This window comes from Mustelus asterias, chromosome 15 (assembly GCF_964213995.1).
Source record: "Mustelus asterias chromosome 15, sMusAst1.hap1.1, whole genome shotgun sequence".
Lineage (NCBI taxonomy): Eukaryota > Metazoa > Chordata > Chondrichthyes > Carcharhiniformes > Triakidae > Mustelus > Mustelus asterias.
Genome location: NC_135815.1, coordinates 14,233,353 through 14,250,700, shown reverse-complemented (window position 1 = coordinate 14,250,700; position 17,348 = coordinate 14,233,353). Strand labels below are relative to the sequence as shown.

At 41.8% G+C, this 17,348-nt stretch overlaps 1 protein-coding gene across 12 annotated transcripts in view; it reads right to left on the bottom strand.

Annotated features, from left to right (window-relative positions):
- The window catches only part of cep170aa (centrosomal protein 170Aa), a 145,849-nt gene that overhangs the window by 52,650 nt on the left and 75,851 nt on the right, over positions 1–17,348 (bottom strand). For 11 of the 12 annotated variants that reach the window (XM_078229530.1, XM_078229531.1, XM_078229533.1 and 8 more), the window contains one exon: positions 11,492–11,647. The exons of the other annotated variant lie outside the window; for it this stretch is intronic. In XM_078229530.1, the coding sequence (XP_078085656.1) occupies positions 11,492–11,647 (156 nt within the window). The remainder of the gene's footprint in view (positions 1–11,491; positions 11,648–17,348) is intronic. 12 annotated transcript variants of the gene reach the window in all.

The following is a 17,348-nucleotide window of genomic DNA, read 5'->3' as shown; positions in this document are numbered from 1 at the left end:
TTCTTTTTGGAAAATTACTACTTCTAAAATACTTTGGTGGCAGAGGTGGGATGGGAACACTACCGTCAATTTGTTGTGCTATAATGTGTGACCCAACTCAGTTGATACAACCCAAAAATCTAATACATAATTTGGGGAATAGCAGAGAATGGTCTGCATTTATACAGCACCTGGACAAAAGCTAGCATTTTACACACAACTAATTATTTTGAAGTCCAGCGATTGCTATAGGCCAACATGGCAGACATTAGGATTCAGTTGCAACTCACTTGTAGCAGTCTCACAGTCAAGTCCCACTCTAGAGATTTGAGCCCAGAACCTATCGAGGGAATGCTGCACTGTCAGAGGTACCACTGTTTGGAGATGTTAAAATCGAGGCCTTGTCTGCCCCCTCGGGCAGATAATTCTTCCCAATGTCCTGGCCAATATTTACCTCATCAGCTTTCGCCATCCAGACAAGTGGAGAGACCTCTATCACACCCACGCTTCACCTGTGCTCTCGTGATTAGTGGGCTTTTCTTTCTAGTCTACCGAACACTCAGTTGCTCTTCTAAATTCAAGGGACTAAAGTCTGGCTCATACCCACACAAGACAAATTGGGACGTGACAGCATTTTGTCAACTTCTGGACATCCATGAGACACAAGATTTTCATACAGTACAACATCACTATTTCCACTGCTGACCTAACATCGCTTGAGATGCATAACTCTTTATTCCACTGTCAGTGCTGTTTATGAAGAGAATGTCATTACTTCAGCCGAGTTAATGAATTTCCCCCCATAAAACAAGCTGACAGCTTATTTAAAATGTGCTAATTAACTTATAATTGTTATCTTTAATAATTGGATGCGACAAGTAATTTAAATGGATAAATCATAGAAATCATAGAAACCCTACAGTACAGAAAGAGGCCATTCGGCCCATCGAGTCTGCACCGACCACAATCCCACCCAGGCCCTACCCCCATATCCCTTCATAAAATTTATGAAACAGGATCCAAAACTTCAAATAAATGGTAAGGAGCATTATACCACCACCTCATCCTATAGTCCAACTTTTACAGAGAAATTAAGAAAATTGTGGCCAATTAAGAATGCTTTTATATCAATGTACTAAAATTTTTCAGCATAGAATGGGGCAGCTAGATTTTTATTTTTCCATTGGCAGAGACAATGGACTAAATGGCCCCTCTCTGTGCCATAACTTTTCTATAGTTCTAGCTCATCATTCAACCCATCATGTCAATTCAAAGACTTTGAAAGAACGAGCAAATTAGTCCGATTTCCTTGCTCTTTCTCCATGGTCCTGCTGTTGTTCTTAGGAAGTACTTTGGCCTTGGTCAACAAATTGAAAATTATCCAGTGGAAATCCACATCTTTTATGTAAGCATCTTCTTTGAGGTTGCATTAAGTTTTTTGAAAAGTCAGCAGAGCAATCTCAACAGCAACAACATTAACTGACTGATGAAATAATTGTCAGAATATCCTCTAGCCACCCTCCAAGTGGGCACCAGCAGCTACCTGTCACAGCTGATTCAATTTGAACATTGAACCAACTGTTAAGCCAAGAATTAGACAACCAGCACTAATGATATCGGAGGGCACATCTCTAAGGGTGGTTGGAGAATCAGAGAACACATTTCCTGTGGATGCTGGAGAACTATTCAGGGTGGTATTCGTGAAATTTTCCAAAACAAAAATAGCAATTCTATCCCTGCCAGTAAATAAATACACTTATTTTAAGTTCATGGACAGTAATGTCAGCCAACTACAAGCATCCAAACTGCATTTCCACACTGTGGGCGATGTCACATGATGAAATCTTCAGAAATGCATCCAACTAGAATTAGCAATCCTGCTTAGAGGCCAATGCTCCAACACCAAGCCAAGGCTGATACAAGGGTGAAAGCAAATTACTGCGAATGCTGGAATCGGAAACCAAAAGAGAAAATGCTGGAAAGTCTCAGCAGGTCTGGCAGCATCTATAAGGAGAGAAAAGAGTTGACGTTGCGAGTCCAGATGACTCTTTGTCAAAGCCGAAAACTGATACAAGGCTCTCCGGTGGAAGTAAAAGATCTCATGGCACTACTTCAAAGAAGAGGGGAGTTACCCTGGCTTCACAGCCAATATCTATCCCTTAATCAACATTACTGAAAAAAGATTATTGGACCATTAACACATTGCTGTTTGTAGTTTGCCACGTGCAAAATATTGCCACACTTGTGTTACAAAAGTGATTACATTTCAAAAATAATGTACTTTGGGACGCTCTGGGGTCAAGAAAGGAATTATGTAAACACAATTTTTAAGGCAAATATTTAGTAGGATTGTAACAAGACCATTAACTCGGGTCATTTAAAGGATTTAACTCTATGTAAATTTGGCTACCTCACGATAGTATAGTTGGTAACTCAGTTAGTTACCCAAGTAATGACTATCCACTACAGAAACAGAATTTGGTGGAAGCTAGAATGCTCTGTGGTATTTGTTGTGGTTATTTTTATATATACACTTACAGACATAAGCCTGACTTCATACTTGGCACCAAAGACTTACATGAAACAGAAAATGCTGAAAATACCCAGCATATCTGACAATGTGTGGAGAGAGTACATAGTTCACAATTCAGGTCAATGACCTTTCAGCAGAACTCTATTTCAGATTTCCAGCAACTGCAGCATTTTATTTAGGATAGCTCAGAATACAAGGCACAGGAACAGGTCATTTGATCTAACGAGTCAATATCAGTGTTTATGTTCCACTCAAACATCCTCTCATCTTTTCTCCTCAACCTACCACCATAACCATCTATTTCCTTCCTCCTCAGATTCTGGTCTAGTTTTCCCTTAAATGCATCTAGCCTATTTGCTTCAATTTTGCTCTTGTACCAGAGATTGGCATCTTCTTGCAATGAATGGGATAGTCATGACTGCCTGTCATGAATGTGCAGTTACAATATTATAGATTTAAAAACTTTGTTCACAAGAGATGCATGGGCAGATAACTAGGCACCTTTCTATGTTCGTTATAAACCATTATCAAACTGTTCACCTCAGATTGTTTTGCACTTGAAAAATTTATCCTTCCACTTGCTGGTCTTCTTTCAGAACAAAGACAATTATATGATAAGGGCCTCAATGAAAAGTTAAAAAAGCGCCTCCAATATGGAAGCATGATTCATCAGTTTGGGTGCAGCAATCTTTGGGTTTCATAAGGCTGGAAGCTGCCCAAAGAGAGAATCATCTTGAGGAGGACCTTGAAACAGAAAGTGTTTCTCAACATGGAGACACCAAGGAAGGTTTCCAGAAACAGCTAATAGATTGCTGTACAAATCACGCCACTAACATCTAGTGCTGTTGAAGTGAAAACAAGGAATCTTCACTCACTCCCAAGACCTGTTCTACTTCGATTCTACCGGCAAAAGAAAGCTCCAATTCGTCCACTGCTTCTAAGCCAAACCTCAAGCTCCAACCCTTCATTTTGGAAATAAGGAATTCAAGCAACAAGCCTGCAATAATATCCAGGATTGATTTGAAATCTCACCTTTAAGTTTTTTTTCCCTTTATTGGTATTTTAAACTTTGTATCTGCATTTTAGTTAATAACTACCACTTCTATGTAAGCAGCTTGTAGCTTTTGTAATAGAGTAAACCTTTATCTGGTTTAAGCCTAAAGCTTGTTAGCTGGGTTATTTTTTTTAATTGAACCAATACACACTTTAAGGAAATGCCTTTTACATAGTTGCGACACTACTCAAGTCACCAACCAATAATCTTGAACCCAATGAGCAAAAGGTACTCCTGTTTACAACTGAGGTAACAGGTGTTATATTGAATAGATTTGAGTTAGGTTTGTTTTTTAGTATAAAGCTCTGGTCAGACCCCGTTTGGAGTATTGTGAGCAGTTTGGGCCCCATATCCAAGGATGGATGTGCTGGCCTTGGAAAGGGTCCAGAGGAGGTTCACAAGAATGATTCCTAGAATGAAGAGCTTGTTGTATGAGGAACGGTTAAGGACTCTGGGTCTGTACTCAGAGTTTAGAAGAATGAGCGGGGATCTTATTGAAACTTACAGGATACTGCGAGGCCTGGATAGAGTGGATGTGGAGAGAATGCTTCCACCAGAAGGAAAAACTAGAACCAGAGGCATAACTCAGGCTAAATGGGCGATCCTTTAAAACAGAGATGATGAGGATTTTCTTCAGCCAGAGAGTGGTGAATCTGTGGAGCTTTTTGCCGCAGAAGGTTGTGGAGGCTAGGTCATTGAGTGTCTTCAAGACAGAGATAGATAAGATTCTTGATTAATAAGGGGATCAGGGGTTATGGGGAAAAGGCAGGAGAATGGGGATGAGAAAAATATTAGCCATGATTGAATGGTGGAGCAGATTCGATGGGCCGAATGGCCTAATTCTGCTCCTATGTCTTATGATCTTTCATCATATGGGTAAATTATTTCATGTGTGGTTTTGCCACCTTGCTGCGCCTGAACAGTGCAGAGAGTGGGAAAATAACTTGCAATACTAAAAATACAATTGGTGCCTGGTGCCAACTTGTTTGCTATGTTCCCAGCCCCCCTCCAATGGAATGAACCGCTCCACGCTCAGAGGATACAAAGCTAATTAGCATATTTATAGTATTTAAATGTGCATAGCCCATTTTCAACCCAGCGTACAGAATCCAAAGTGGCGAGAATCAGCACAGGTCTCCGCTAGTGCAGATCTGGCTCGATGCTCACACTTGCAGGGGAGGCTTGGAGACCAATGAAGCCACCAAGTGGTTGGGGGTATGGCTCAGCAGTGGCCATCAGACTGCTGCCAGCTGGGCATTGCCAGTCTGCCAGGAGCAGTGCCAGTGGGTGGGCCATGATGGGAGAGAGGGCACTATGTGAGGAGGATCATGTAGGGCTGGATTGTGTTGGGATTCATAATTGGGGGGGGGGGGGGGGGGGGGGAGATTCGCTTTCAGTACCGGCACAAAACTTCCAACTCTCGAGCATCGAAAGATTGTGATGTGGAGCGCCTGAGAGAACAGCATGGTTCACCCCATTTTTCTCACCATTATGACACTTAGAAATTTTTTGATTTGATTTATTGTCACATGTATTGGTAAACAATGAAAAGTATTTCTTGCACGCTATAGAGACAAAGCATACCATTCATAGAGAAGGAAACAAGAGTGCAGAATGTAGCATTAGTCATTTTGATTTATTATTGTCACATGTATTAGCATACAATAAAGTATTCTTGAGTTTCTTGCGTGCTATACAGACAAAGCATACCATTCATAGAGAAGGAAACAAGAGTGCAAAATGTAGTGTTACTGTTATAGCTAGGGTGTAGAGAAAGATCAACTTAATGCAGGGTAGGTCCATTCAAAAGTCTGATGGCAGCAGGAAGAAGCTGTTCTTGTGTTGGTTGGTACGTGACCTCAGACTTTTGTCTCTTTTTCCCGACGAAAGAAAGTGGAAGAGAGGATGTCCGGGGTGCGTGGGGTCCTTGATTATGCTGGCTGCTTTTCCAAGGCAGAGCGAAGTGTTGACAGATGGGAGGCTGGTTTATGTGATGGACTAGGCTACGTTCACAACCCTTTGCAGTCTCTTATGGTCTTGGTCAGAACAGGAGCCATACCAAGCTGTGATACATCCAGAAAGGATGCTTTCTATGGTGTATCTGTAAAAGTTGGAGAGAGTCATAGTGGACATGACAAATTTCCTTAGCCTCCTGAGAAAGCAGCAGCATGGATGGGCTTTCTTAAGTATAGCAAGGCACGGAGGGACCAGGGTAGGTTGTTGGTGAACTGGCCACCTAGAAACTTGAAGCTCTCGACGATTTCCACTTCACCCCCGTTGATGTAGACAGGGGCATGTCCTCCACTGCACTTCCTGAAGTCGATAATCATCTCCTTTGTTTTACTCTCTCAGAAACATAGAAGATAAGAGCAGAAGGAGGCCATTTGGCCTTTAAAGCCTGCTCCGCCATTCATTACAATCATGGCTGATCATCTAACTCAATAGCCTAATCTTGCTTTTTCCCCATAACCTTTGATCCCATTCGCCCCAAGTGCTATATCCAGCCGCCTCTTGAATACATTCAATGTTTTGGCATCAACTACTTCCTGTGGTAATGAATTCCACAGGCTCACCATTCTTTGGGTGAAGAAATGTCTCCTCACCTCCGTCCTAAATGGTCTACCCTGAATCCTCAGACTGTGACCCCTGGTTCTGGACTCCCCCACCATCGGGAATATCCTCCCTGCACCTACCCTGTCCAGTCCTGTTAGAATTTTATAAGTCTCTATGAGATCCCCCCTCATTCGTCTGAACTCCAGCAAAGACAATCCTAATCTAGTCAATCTCTCCTCATACATCAGTCCTGTCATCCCCGGAATCAGCCTGGTAAATCTTCGCTGCACTCCCTTGAGAGCAAGAACATCTTTCCTCAGAAAAGGAGACCAAAACTGCACACAATATTCTAACTGTGGCCTCACCAAGGCCCATATAATTGCAACGCATGCCTGCTCCTGTACTCAAAACCTCTTGCAATGAAGGCCAAATGCCATTTGCCTTCTGGTGCATAAGGACACCCAGGTCCCACTGCACACTTCCCTCTCCCAATTTACAGCCATTCAGGTAGTAATCTGCCTTCTTTTTTTTTGCTTCCAAAGTGAATAACTTCACATTTATCTAAATTATACTGCATCTGCCATTGATTTGCCCACTCACCCAACCTGTCCAGATCATTCTGAAGGATCTCTGCACCCTCGTCACAGTTCACTCTCCTACCCAACTTGGTATCATCTGCAAACTGAAATGTTACATTTTGTTTCCTCATCCAAATCGTTAATATATATTGCGAATAGCTGGGGTCCCAGCACCAGTCCCCTGTGGCACCCCACTAGTTACTGCCTGCCAATTTGAAAAGCACCCATTAGTTCTTACTCTTTGTTTCCTCTCTGCCAACCAGTGACATTGAGCAAAGAGATTATTGTCGTCGCACCAATTCAGCACATTCTCTCTCTCCTGTACTCCGTCTCATCATTGTTTGAGATCCAACCCATTATGGTGGTGTCATCAGCAAACTTGAAAATGGAGTTGAAGGGGAATTTGGCCACACAGTCATAGGTGTATAAGGAGTATAATAAAGGGCTGAGGACACAGCCTTGCAGGCACTGGTGTTGAGGATAATTGTGAAGGTGTCATCGCTGCCTATCCTTACTGATTGCGGTCTTTTCTACCCCATGTTACAGCATTTCACATTTTTTTCACTATCTGTGCAAAGAATAGTTTTGTTTAAAATATGCACACTGATTTTAAGGGATAGTCCAGCTTTTCTTTTGCTTTCATCAGGCCAGTCCATATTTGATGCTTCCTTGTCAATTTTCTTCCTTTCCTTCTTGGGGAATGTCAGGATATAGTTCCATTACACCAGTTGCCCTCTAGCCCAAAGCCCAAGTGCCCTCAATAGTGACTGCTGACAAACAGCCTGACTGTGGAAAGCACCAAAAATATGCATTTTTATAGCATCTTTAATAAAATAAAATTTCCAAAGTGTTTCACAGGAGCATTATCAAACAATACTTGACAGTCGCATAAAATATTAGGACAAATGACCAAAAGATTGATCAAAGAGAGGTTTTAAGGAATCTTCTGCAGGAGGAAAGAGGGGTTGGGAGGTGGGATCAAACTTCGCAGCTTCGGATCCTTGTAGCTGAAGGCATGACAACCAATCATGGAGTGATTAAAATCAGGCAGGTGCAAGTGGCTAGAATTGGAGGAGCACAGAGATCTCAGAGGATTGTCAGGCTCAAGGAGGTTGAGAAGATAGGAGGGCAAGGCCACAGAGGGATTTGGAAACAAGAATGGAAGTTGTTGCTGGGGCAGTGAGTCAATGTAGGTTAGCATGTCCGGGTGTTAGGTAAGCGAGATGATGCAAGTTAGGATACAGGCAGCAGTGGGCTGAGTCCTGAGGGACATAGCTGTCAGACTGAAGCTTGGCAGGTGCTGAGAACATGTAAGAGGGAAATATCAACTTGACCCCATCCTCACGGAACCATTTGCCATAGATGCACCTCCCCAAGACACAACTGGTAGAAGCGATGACCGCACAGTCCTTGCGTGAAATCCTGCCTTCATAGAGGGCACCCTCCATGTGTGTGGCACTAGCACCGAACTAAATGGGATAGATTCAGAACAGATCTAGCAGCTCAAAACTGGGCATCCTGAGGCACAGTGGGCCACCAACAGAACTGTATTCAAACACAATCTATAATCTTATGGCCCTGCATATTGCTCACTCTGCCATTAACATAAAGCCAAGGATCAACCTTGGTTCAATGAGGATTGTTGGACATTTAAACAACTAACCAGAGGAGGAAGCTCCACGAATATCCCCATCCTCAATGGTGGGGGAGCCAAGAATAACAGTGCAAAAGACTAGACTGGAGCATTTGTAATCGCCTTCAGTCATAAGTGCCAAGTGGATGTGCCATTTAGCCTCCTCCTGAGATCTTGAACATTATAGATGTCATGTTTTCTTCCAATTTAATTAACTCCTCATGGTATCAAGTGCTGAAAGCACTGGGTACAGCAAAGGCTAAAGGCCCTAATACATCACATTGATTTACTGAAGTACTAGCTGCATTCCTAGCCAAACTCTTTCTGTTAAGCTACAACAGTGGCATCTACCCGACAATACAAAACATTCCCCAGATATATTCTGGTCACTGCAGTACAAATTTAACTGCTGTCTCAGAAGTCTCTCAATCTTCAGTAAAGTGATGGAAGGTGTTGTTGAGAGTGCTGTCAAGTGGCACTTGCCTGTTCACCATGTTCAGTTTGGATTCCACCAGGGCTATTAGACACCAAAGACCATTATATTCTTGGCCCAAACAAGGGCAAACGATACTGGATGAGGTGAGTGACTGCCCTTGACAGAATATGACATCAAGGAGCACTAGCAAAATTGAGTCCATTGGAATCAGGGGAAACTCAACTGGTTGGGGTCATACCTACCAAAAAGGAAGATCATGGAATCATAGAATCATGATCTATGACATGGTCTATGTCACAGGTGGTGGTAATTTGGTCCATCATGTCTGTGCTCACCATCTGAAAGAGCAATTCACCTTGTGGCACTGGCGCCCACCCACTCCATCTTCCTGTTCCCCCAATATTTGCCCTGCAAATATTTATTTTTCAGATACTGATCTAATTTTCTTTTGAAAGCCTCAACTGATCTCCACACTGAGGCAGTGCACTCCAAATCCTAGCCAGTCATTTTTCATGTCACAATTGTTTGTTTTGCAAAATACCTTAACCATGCCTTCTGGTTTTCAAACCCTTCCACTAATGGGGACAGACTCCCCCTCTCTACTTCAACAAAAACCTTCATGACTTTGAATAGCTCTACCCAAAATCTCCTCTCAAACTGCTCTTCTCCAAAACAGCCCCAATTTCTTCAATCTTTCTACATGACTGTGATCCCTGGAACCAGTCCCCTGAATTTTTTCTGCATCCACTAATGCCTTCCCATCCTTCCTAAAGTCGTGGTGCAATACCCAATGTGAGGCTGAACCAGTGTTTTACGGTTGTTGTTGTTGCAGGTCAATTACCTCAGCCCCAAGATGTTCCAGCAACAGTTTCCTACGTCCAATCATCTTCATTTGCTTCATCAATGACCTTCCCTCCAATGTAAAGTTTAGAAGTGGGGATGACCACTGACGATTGCACAATGTTCAGTATAATTTATAAGTATTCAGATACTGAAGCAGTCAGTGCCTGCATGCAGAACGGCAGAGGCAACATCCAGGCTCAGGCTGATAAGTGACAAGTAACATTTGTGCCATACAAGTGTAAGGCAATGACCATCTCCAATAACAGAGAAGCTAACTATCATCTCCAAATGTTGACCGGCATTGCCAATGCTGAATCTGCTGCCACCGTCTATGTTTTTTGACCCGGGGGAACCTTATAAGTACTGAGGTTACAAAAGCAGGTTAGAAGCTGGGAATTTTGGGCCCCACACCTCAGGAAGGACATACTGGCACTGGAGCGGGTCCAGCGGAGATTCACACGGATGATCCCAGGAATGGTAGGCCTGACATACGATGAACGTCTGAGGATCGTGGGATTATATTCATTGGAGTTTAGGAGGTTGAGGGGAGATCTGATAGAAACTTACAAGATAATGAACGGCTTAGATAGGATGGACGTAGGGAAGTTGTTTCCATTAACAGGGGAGACTAGGACGCGGGGGCACAGCCTTAGAATAAAAGGGAGTCACTTTAGAACAGAGATGAGGAGAAATTTCTTCAGCCAGAGAGTGGTGGGTCTGTGGAATTCATTGCCACAGAGGGCTGTGGAGGCCGAGACGTTGAGCGTCTTCAAGACAGAAATTGATAAATTCTTGATTTCTCGAGGAATTAAGGGCTATGGGGAGAGAGCGGGTAAATGGAGTTGAAATCAACCATGATTGAATGGTGGAGTGGACTCGATGGGCCGAATGGCCTTACTTCCGCTCCTATGTCTTATGGTCTTAATTCATTGGTAGGTTCCTCAACTCATGTCTCCCTGAAATCTGTCCACCAACTAAAAGGCACAATTCAAGAGCATAATGGAGAACAGTTACAACCTGAAACATTCATTGTTTCTTTTTCCACAGATGCAGCTTGACCTGATTATTTCCAGCATTTTCTGTTTTTATCTCCACTTGTCGGGGGTGAGTGCAGCTCCAACAACACAAGAAGCTCAAAACCGTCCGGATAAAGATGCCCGCTCGATCAATACCCCATCCACCATCTTAAACATTCACCTCCTCCACCAGTGGTGCACAATGGGAGCAGTATGTACTATTTACTCGAAGCACTGCAGAAACTTGCAAAGGCTCCTTCGACAGCAGCTACCAAACCAGCAATCTCTACAACTTAGATGGACAAAGGCAGCAGACACATGGGAACACCTCAAAGTCACACACCATTCTGACTTAGTATCATTTCATCATTGCTTCACTGTTGTTCAATCAAAATCCTGGAATGCCCTCCCCCAACAGCATTGTAGGTGTACCAACACTAAGTAGACTGCAACAGTTGAAGGCTGCAGCTCACTTCATCTTCTCAGGGGCAACTAAGGATGGCAATAAATGCTAGCCTTGTCAGTGACACTCAAATTACACGAATAAAAAAGAAGAAAAAGCAGAGATTTGGATTAATTCAATTTATGGACGCTGGACATCAAGAACATGGCCTAATATTACTAATAACAGCGAACTTAGTACATTGGGAACAGATCCTCAGATCATCCTGGACTATATGGTTTAGCTGCTTACTGAATAAAGGCTCAGCATTCAGCAATGCTGCAAGACTTGCTTTTATTTGGCATAAAATGTACTTATGGGCAGAGTCTTATATTTTACTAATCTCCTGATGTTTGAAATATTTGGGATAAATGAATTCATGCAAATGCTAGAAATGTTGTCAATGTTTCTCCAGATGACTCACCTCGGAGTCATTCAAAAGTTCTTTACTAAGTTCTCCTTTTCTTGCATCAGTTGCTTGGTCAGTAGAATTTGGTTGCCACTTGATCTTTTGTTCAGCAATGACTGGCCTTGTTATACCACAGCCAGAGTATTTGGGGGAATCTACTACTCCAAATACCTATTGTAAGAATAAGTAAAATTTATTAGAAGCATAAACTGCACAAACAAAATTGATCAAAATATGAGGGCTGAGAAGTTGTTCCTTGTCCCAAGTAGTTTATAATACAAAATAAATAAATTTAGCACAGTACCATCTGCTACTAAAATCAGACCAATGAAAAATTAAATAGGATACAGTTAGTGTTTGAGTGCATTTTATATACAGGTGATTCAATTGAATAAAAAGGAATACTGAATTGAATAAAAATAGAAATAATGGAATATTTCATGGAAATGAAAAGCTTCATCATTTTAAATTTAGAGTACCCAACGACACTCAAATGATTTATTTTTTCACTACCACAATTTCCGAATAATGACAGGATTGGATTTAATTGATATTTTGGAAAACTGAAGTGTCCCTTTCCATCAGGAAGTCAAATCCTTCAGCCTCAAAATCCTCAAATCCAGACAAGTGGGGATCAATTTGATAGGTGCAGCTGCTAACCCGACTCATTATCAGGTATTAGAACATAGAACAGTACAGCACAGAACAGGCCCTTTGGCCCACGATGTTGTGCCGAGCTTTATCTGAAACCAAGATCAAGCTATCCCACTCCCTATCATCCTGGTGTGCTCCATGTGCCTATCCAATAACCGCTTAAATGTTCCTAAAGTGTCTGACTCCACTATCACTGCAGGCAGTCCATTCCATACCCAAACCACTCTCTGCGTAAAGAACCTACCTCTGATATCCTTCCAATATCTCCCACCATGAACCCTATAGTTATGCCCCCTTGTAATAGCTCCATCCACCCGAGGAAATAGTCTTTGAACGTTCACTCTATCTATCCCCTTCATCATTTTATAAACCTCTATTAAGTCTCCCCTCAGCCTCCCGGATCCGCTCCAGAGAGAACAGCCCTAGCTCCCTCAACCTTTCCTCATAAGACCTACCCTCCAAACCAGGCAGCATCCTGGTAAATCTCCTCTGCACTCTTTCCAGGGCTTCCACATCCTTCTTATAGTGAGGTGACCAGAACTGCACACAATATTCCAAATGTGGTCTCACCAAGGTCCTGTACAATTGCAGCATAACCCCACGACTCTTAAACTCCAACCCCCTGTTAATAAAAGCTAACACACTATAGGCCTTCTTCACAGCTCTATCCACTTGAGTGGCAACCTTTAGAGATCTGTGGATATGGAGCCCAAGATCTCTCTGTTCCTCCACAGTCTTCAGAATCCTACCTTTGACCCTGTAATCCACATTTAAATTAGTCCTACCAAAATGAATCACCTCACATTTATCAGGGTTAAACTCCATTTGCCATTTTTCAGCCCAGCTTTGCATCCTATCTATGTCTCTTTGCAGCCTACAACAGCCCTCCACCTCATCCACTACTCCACCAAACTTGGTGTCATCAGCAAATTTACTGATCCACCCTTCAGCCCCCTCCTCTAAGTCATTAATAAAAATCACAAAGAGCAGAGGACCAAGCACTGATCCCTGTGGCACTCCGCTAGCAATTGTGGCAAAGAACAGAAAATAACCAAACTGTCACAGGTATGTCTGATTACAACAGTTTTGGTAGGATTATCAATCTCACAATCATGCAAAAACAGAGTCTCATCTTTGTAGTGAGGAGATCCTTCATCATATATTGTGGCACTACAACTGTGCTAAGTCGGATTGGAAAGGTCTAGGTCTAGAAAACCAAAAGCTGGACATTCGCGCATGACCAAAAACACCTCAGTCTGCAAACTAACAGGTTAACATATTCCTCTTTCACACATTAACATAAGCCAGGAGATTAACTCTGGTTTAATGCAGAATGTACAATGATGTGCCAGGAAAGTACCATGCACATTAGATTGAAACACTGACATAATGAATAAGTTATAGTGTTATGGGCATGCTAAACACCTAAAGATATATAGATCAACTAAAACCAATTACAGAACCAAAGCAAAGTTTGCCATATCCTGTCAACAGTGGTGGACAATCCAACAAAAAAAAAACCAGGTGGCTTTATGAACAGCCCAATTCTCAAATCATGGCGCAGCCCAGGCCAAGGGTGCTAGAAACAATGCCAAAAAGTTTGCAAACTTTTCAGCCAAAAGTATCAAGTGGATAGTTCTACCCAGCCTCTCCCAAATGCCCATCATAAGACCATAAGACCATAAGACATAGGAGCGGAAGTAAGGCCATTCGGCCCATCGAGTCCACTCCACCATTCAATCATGGTTGATTTCAACTCCATTTACCCGCTCTCTCCCCATAGCCCTTAATTCCTCGAGAAATCAAGAATTTATCAATTTCTGTCTTGAAGACGCTCAACGTCTCGGCCTCCACAGCCCTCTGTGGCAATGAATTCCACAGACCCACCACTCTCTGGCTGAAGAAATTTCTCCTCATCTCTGTTCTAAAGTGACTCCCTTTTATTCTAAGGCTGTGCCCCCGCGTCCTAGTCTCCCCTGTTAATGGAAACAACTTCCCTACGTCCATCCTATCTAAGCCGTTCATTATCTTGTAAGTTTCTATCAGATCTCCCCTCAACCTCCTAAACTCCAATGAATATAATCCCACGATCTTCAGACGTTCATCGTATGTCAGGCCTACCATTCCTGGGATCATCCGTGTGAATCTCCGCTGGACCCGCTCCAGTGCCAGTATGTCCGTTGTTGATATACATGTCTGATCCATTTAATTCATTTCATATGACTTTCAGAAACTACATACCACATTGGCTCTGTCAGAGGCTTTAGATACTGGTAAAACTCCAACTGAAGACCCGTACACCAAAACTATCAAGTCTTGGGTTAAATTGTTTTAGCACAGATAGAAACCTGGCATCTACCTGACAATATATACATCCTACTCGCAAATGATAGGCCAAAATACCATCCTATCAGTTTCTTACTAAGCATCAGTAAAGCAATGGAAGAATCATCGGTAGTGTAATCAAGTGACACTTACTCCACTAATAATCTGCTTGCTGACACTCAGTTCAAGCTCTATTATAATTGGTTAGCGACTAGAATCCAGGAGGTAGATTGAGTCACTATCTTGATCCAGAGATCAGCATAATAGTTGAATGCTATAGAAGAGTGGTGACAGTCGCTGCCTAGGATATCAAGGCAGCATTTGACCTATTATGATACTATGGAATCCTAGAAAGATGGAATTCGATGCAGGCAGAGGGAGGGCAGGTGGCAGTAAAGGCCAATTAGATACTCCGGTATCAACTGCCACACCTGGCACCCTAGCTGTCAAGGCTAATCATCATAGTCCCAGGATATCATTTCAGGATTTCCTCAAGACTACATCATAATCCCAAGCATCATTAGCAGATTCATCATTAGTTGATGATTCTTGTGTTTAACTGTACTTACACCTCCAACACAACAAGACATCCAGGTTTGAGCAGACAGATAGCAAGTAATTTTTGTAGCAAGTATAATGTGATCAGAGATGTAACCACACTCCTGTTCTTCAACAGGATCTGCATCATTGACTCCTCTACCATCAACATCCTGGGGTTCACCACTGACCAGACAAACCATAACATGGCTATAGTAGAGGCATGGAACCCTACATGGATTACTTTCTCATCCTTTAAGGGTTTCATCCTCCACAAAGCTCAGTTATGCACGTCAGCCATCAATATAGCCCGCTGTAAATGCCATGTTGTGAAGATTTATCATCTCACGATCAATGGTAATCATGATGATTTTTCTCTTCAAAAAAAGTTCTGAAAAGTTCTTAAAAAATTGACAATTTGTTTATAATCAGATAGTTGAATAAAAAAGGAAAAAAATGTTTGCGTAGTGTTGTTTCAAGCAATTTTAAGAAGACAACACTGACTCCCTGGATGCAGGCAATGAAGAAACCCATGTGGACCCTACAGGTGATGGTTAGCAGTATGCTCTCCCCCCAGGAATCCCTTTGAAATGGCTCCACACAAATGTTTCCCCTCAATTTTTATTTTCTTGTTTCAATGTGTTATCTTACAAAGTATTACAGCATAGAAACAGGTCCTTCAAACCAACATACCAACAGCAGTGATTACACATCACACGAGCTTTTGCCCATCCTTCTTCATCCACCCGAATCAGTGCATCCTTCTGTCACTTTCTCCCTCACATGCTTATCTAGGCTCTTCTTAAATGTATCGATGCTATCCCCTCAACTACTTTGAGGTAACAAGTCCCACATTCTAATTGTTCTCTGTGTAAGGAAGTTTCTCCTGACTTCGAATGGATTTATTTGTGACTACCTTATCTTGATTGTTCCTGATTCAGTTATCAGGAAGCGAAAATTCTTTGATAAACTTAAAAGACCTGTATTGGGTCACTCTTCAGTCTTTTTTTCCAGGAAAAAAAAACCAGCTTCAGACTGTTTAATCTGACCTGGCAGATATTACCACTCAGATGCTCGAGAAGGTGCATAAAAACTTTACACTACAGATACTAGATCTGCTCACAGTATTCCAAATGTGGTTTAACCAAGGTTTAAAGTTTATTATTTCTCTGCTTTTCACTTCGCTATACAACTGAATCTTTAAAGACTTAAACTTGTTTTTGTCTTATTAATTTGTTCCTTTGTAAAGTTTAATTTATTTGAGGAAAAGTACATTGGCATTTCTGCATCTGAAACAAAACTAGCCAATACAATTACTAAGCACACATTTTTGAAGGAAGCCTGGAATTGCAAAAAAATTGCATGGCAAACCAAAGAGTGATAAGGGAAAAAGGGATTTTACCAATTCTAACAGCAAATTTCTGATTAAAATCTGAATTGGCAAGACACCAACAGGAAAAATTAAAGTGATTGCTTGCAAAGAAGTAGGTTCCTGCTGCACAAAGTTACAAAAAAGGTCCTTTGAAAATAGGAGGCAAGCTTTTTTGACAATTGATAAATGTATTATTATTTGCTGGATGAAAGACAAAGGGAAGGAGGGAAATGAAAGCAGGTCCGATAAGTTCGATTAGGGCCACATACTTACATGCTGGTTGGAATGTTGCCATGTTGTAACTTAATTGCATGTATTACACTGTGAAAACTACCAGCAATCTTACTAGTCATGATGTGGCGATGCCGGTATTGGACTGGGGTGGGCACAGTAAGAAGTCTCTCAACACCAGGTTGAAGTCCAACAGACAGACTCACCTGAAGGAGGAGCAGCACTCCGAAAGCTCATGATTCCAAATAAACCTGTTATTCATATTAGTAACGAGGTGTTAATTTAGTGAAAGCAAAATAAATAGTAAGGACCACAGATGTGCAAATTAAATGATCTGGCTGGTCAAAAAAAAAAGTTATGGACATTTCAAATGGGCCCTTAATGAAGGTGGTTAATATTGGGCAAGGCAAAAGAAAATAATCAAACCCAAAGCCTAAAGAAAGGAAACAATCAAAATAACAATTTCAGCCTGCCAAATGTCTTCATGTACCATTTTTTCAACTTTCACAAAATAAGTTAGAATTGGAGGATATGGTCCTCAAGCATCAGCAAAATTTCTGCCTTTTTTGTTTTGTGGAAAATACCAGAAATGGAATCTGTAAATTCTATGTAATTATCAACTTTTGGATGGCATTAAGGAAAAAATGTTACTATTGATATGGTTTTAACTAGTACTCAAGTAATTTTATCATTCATTTGTACTTGATAAACTTATAAGTGGTAAAATATTCGTCAAGGAAATTTCAACTTCCC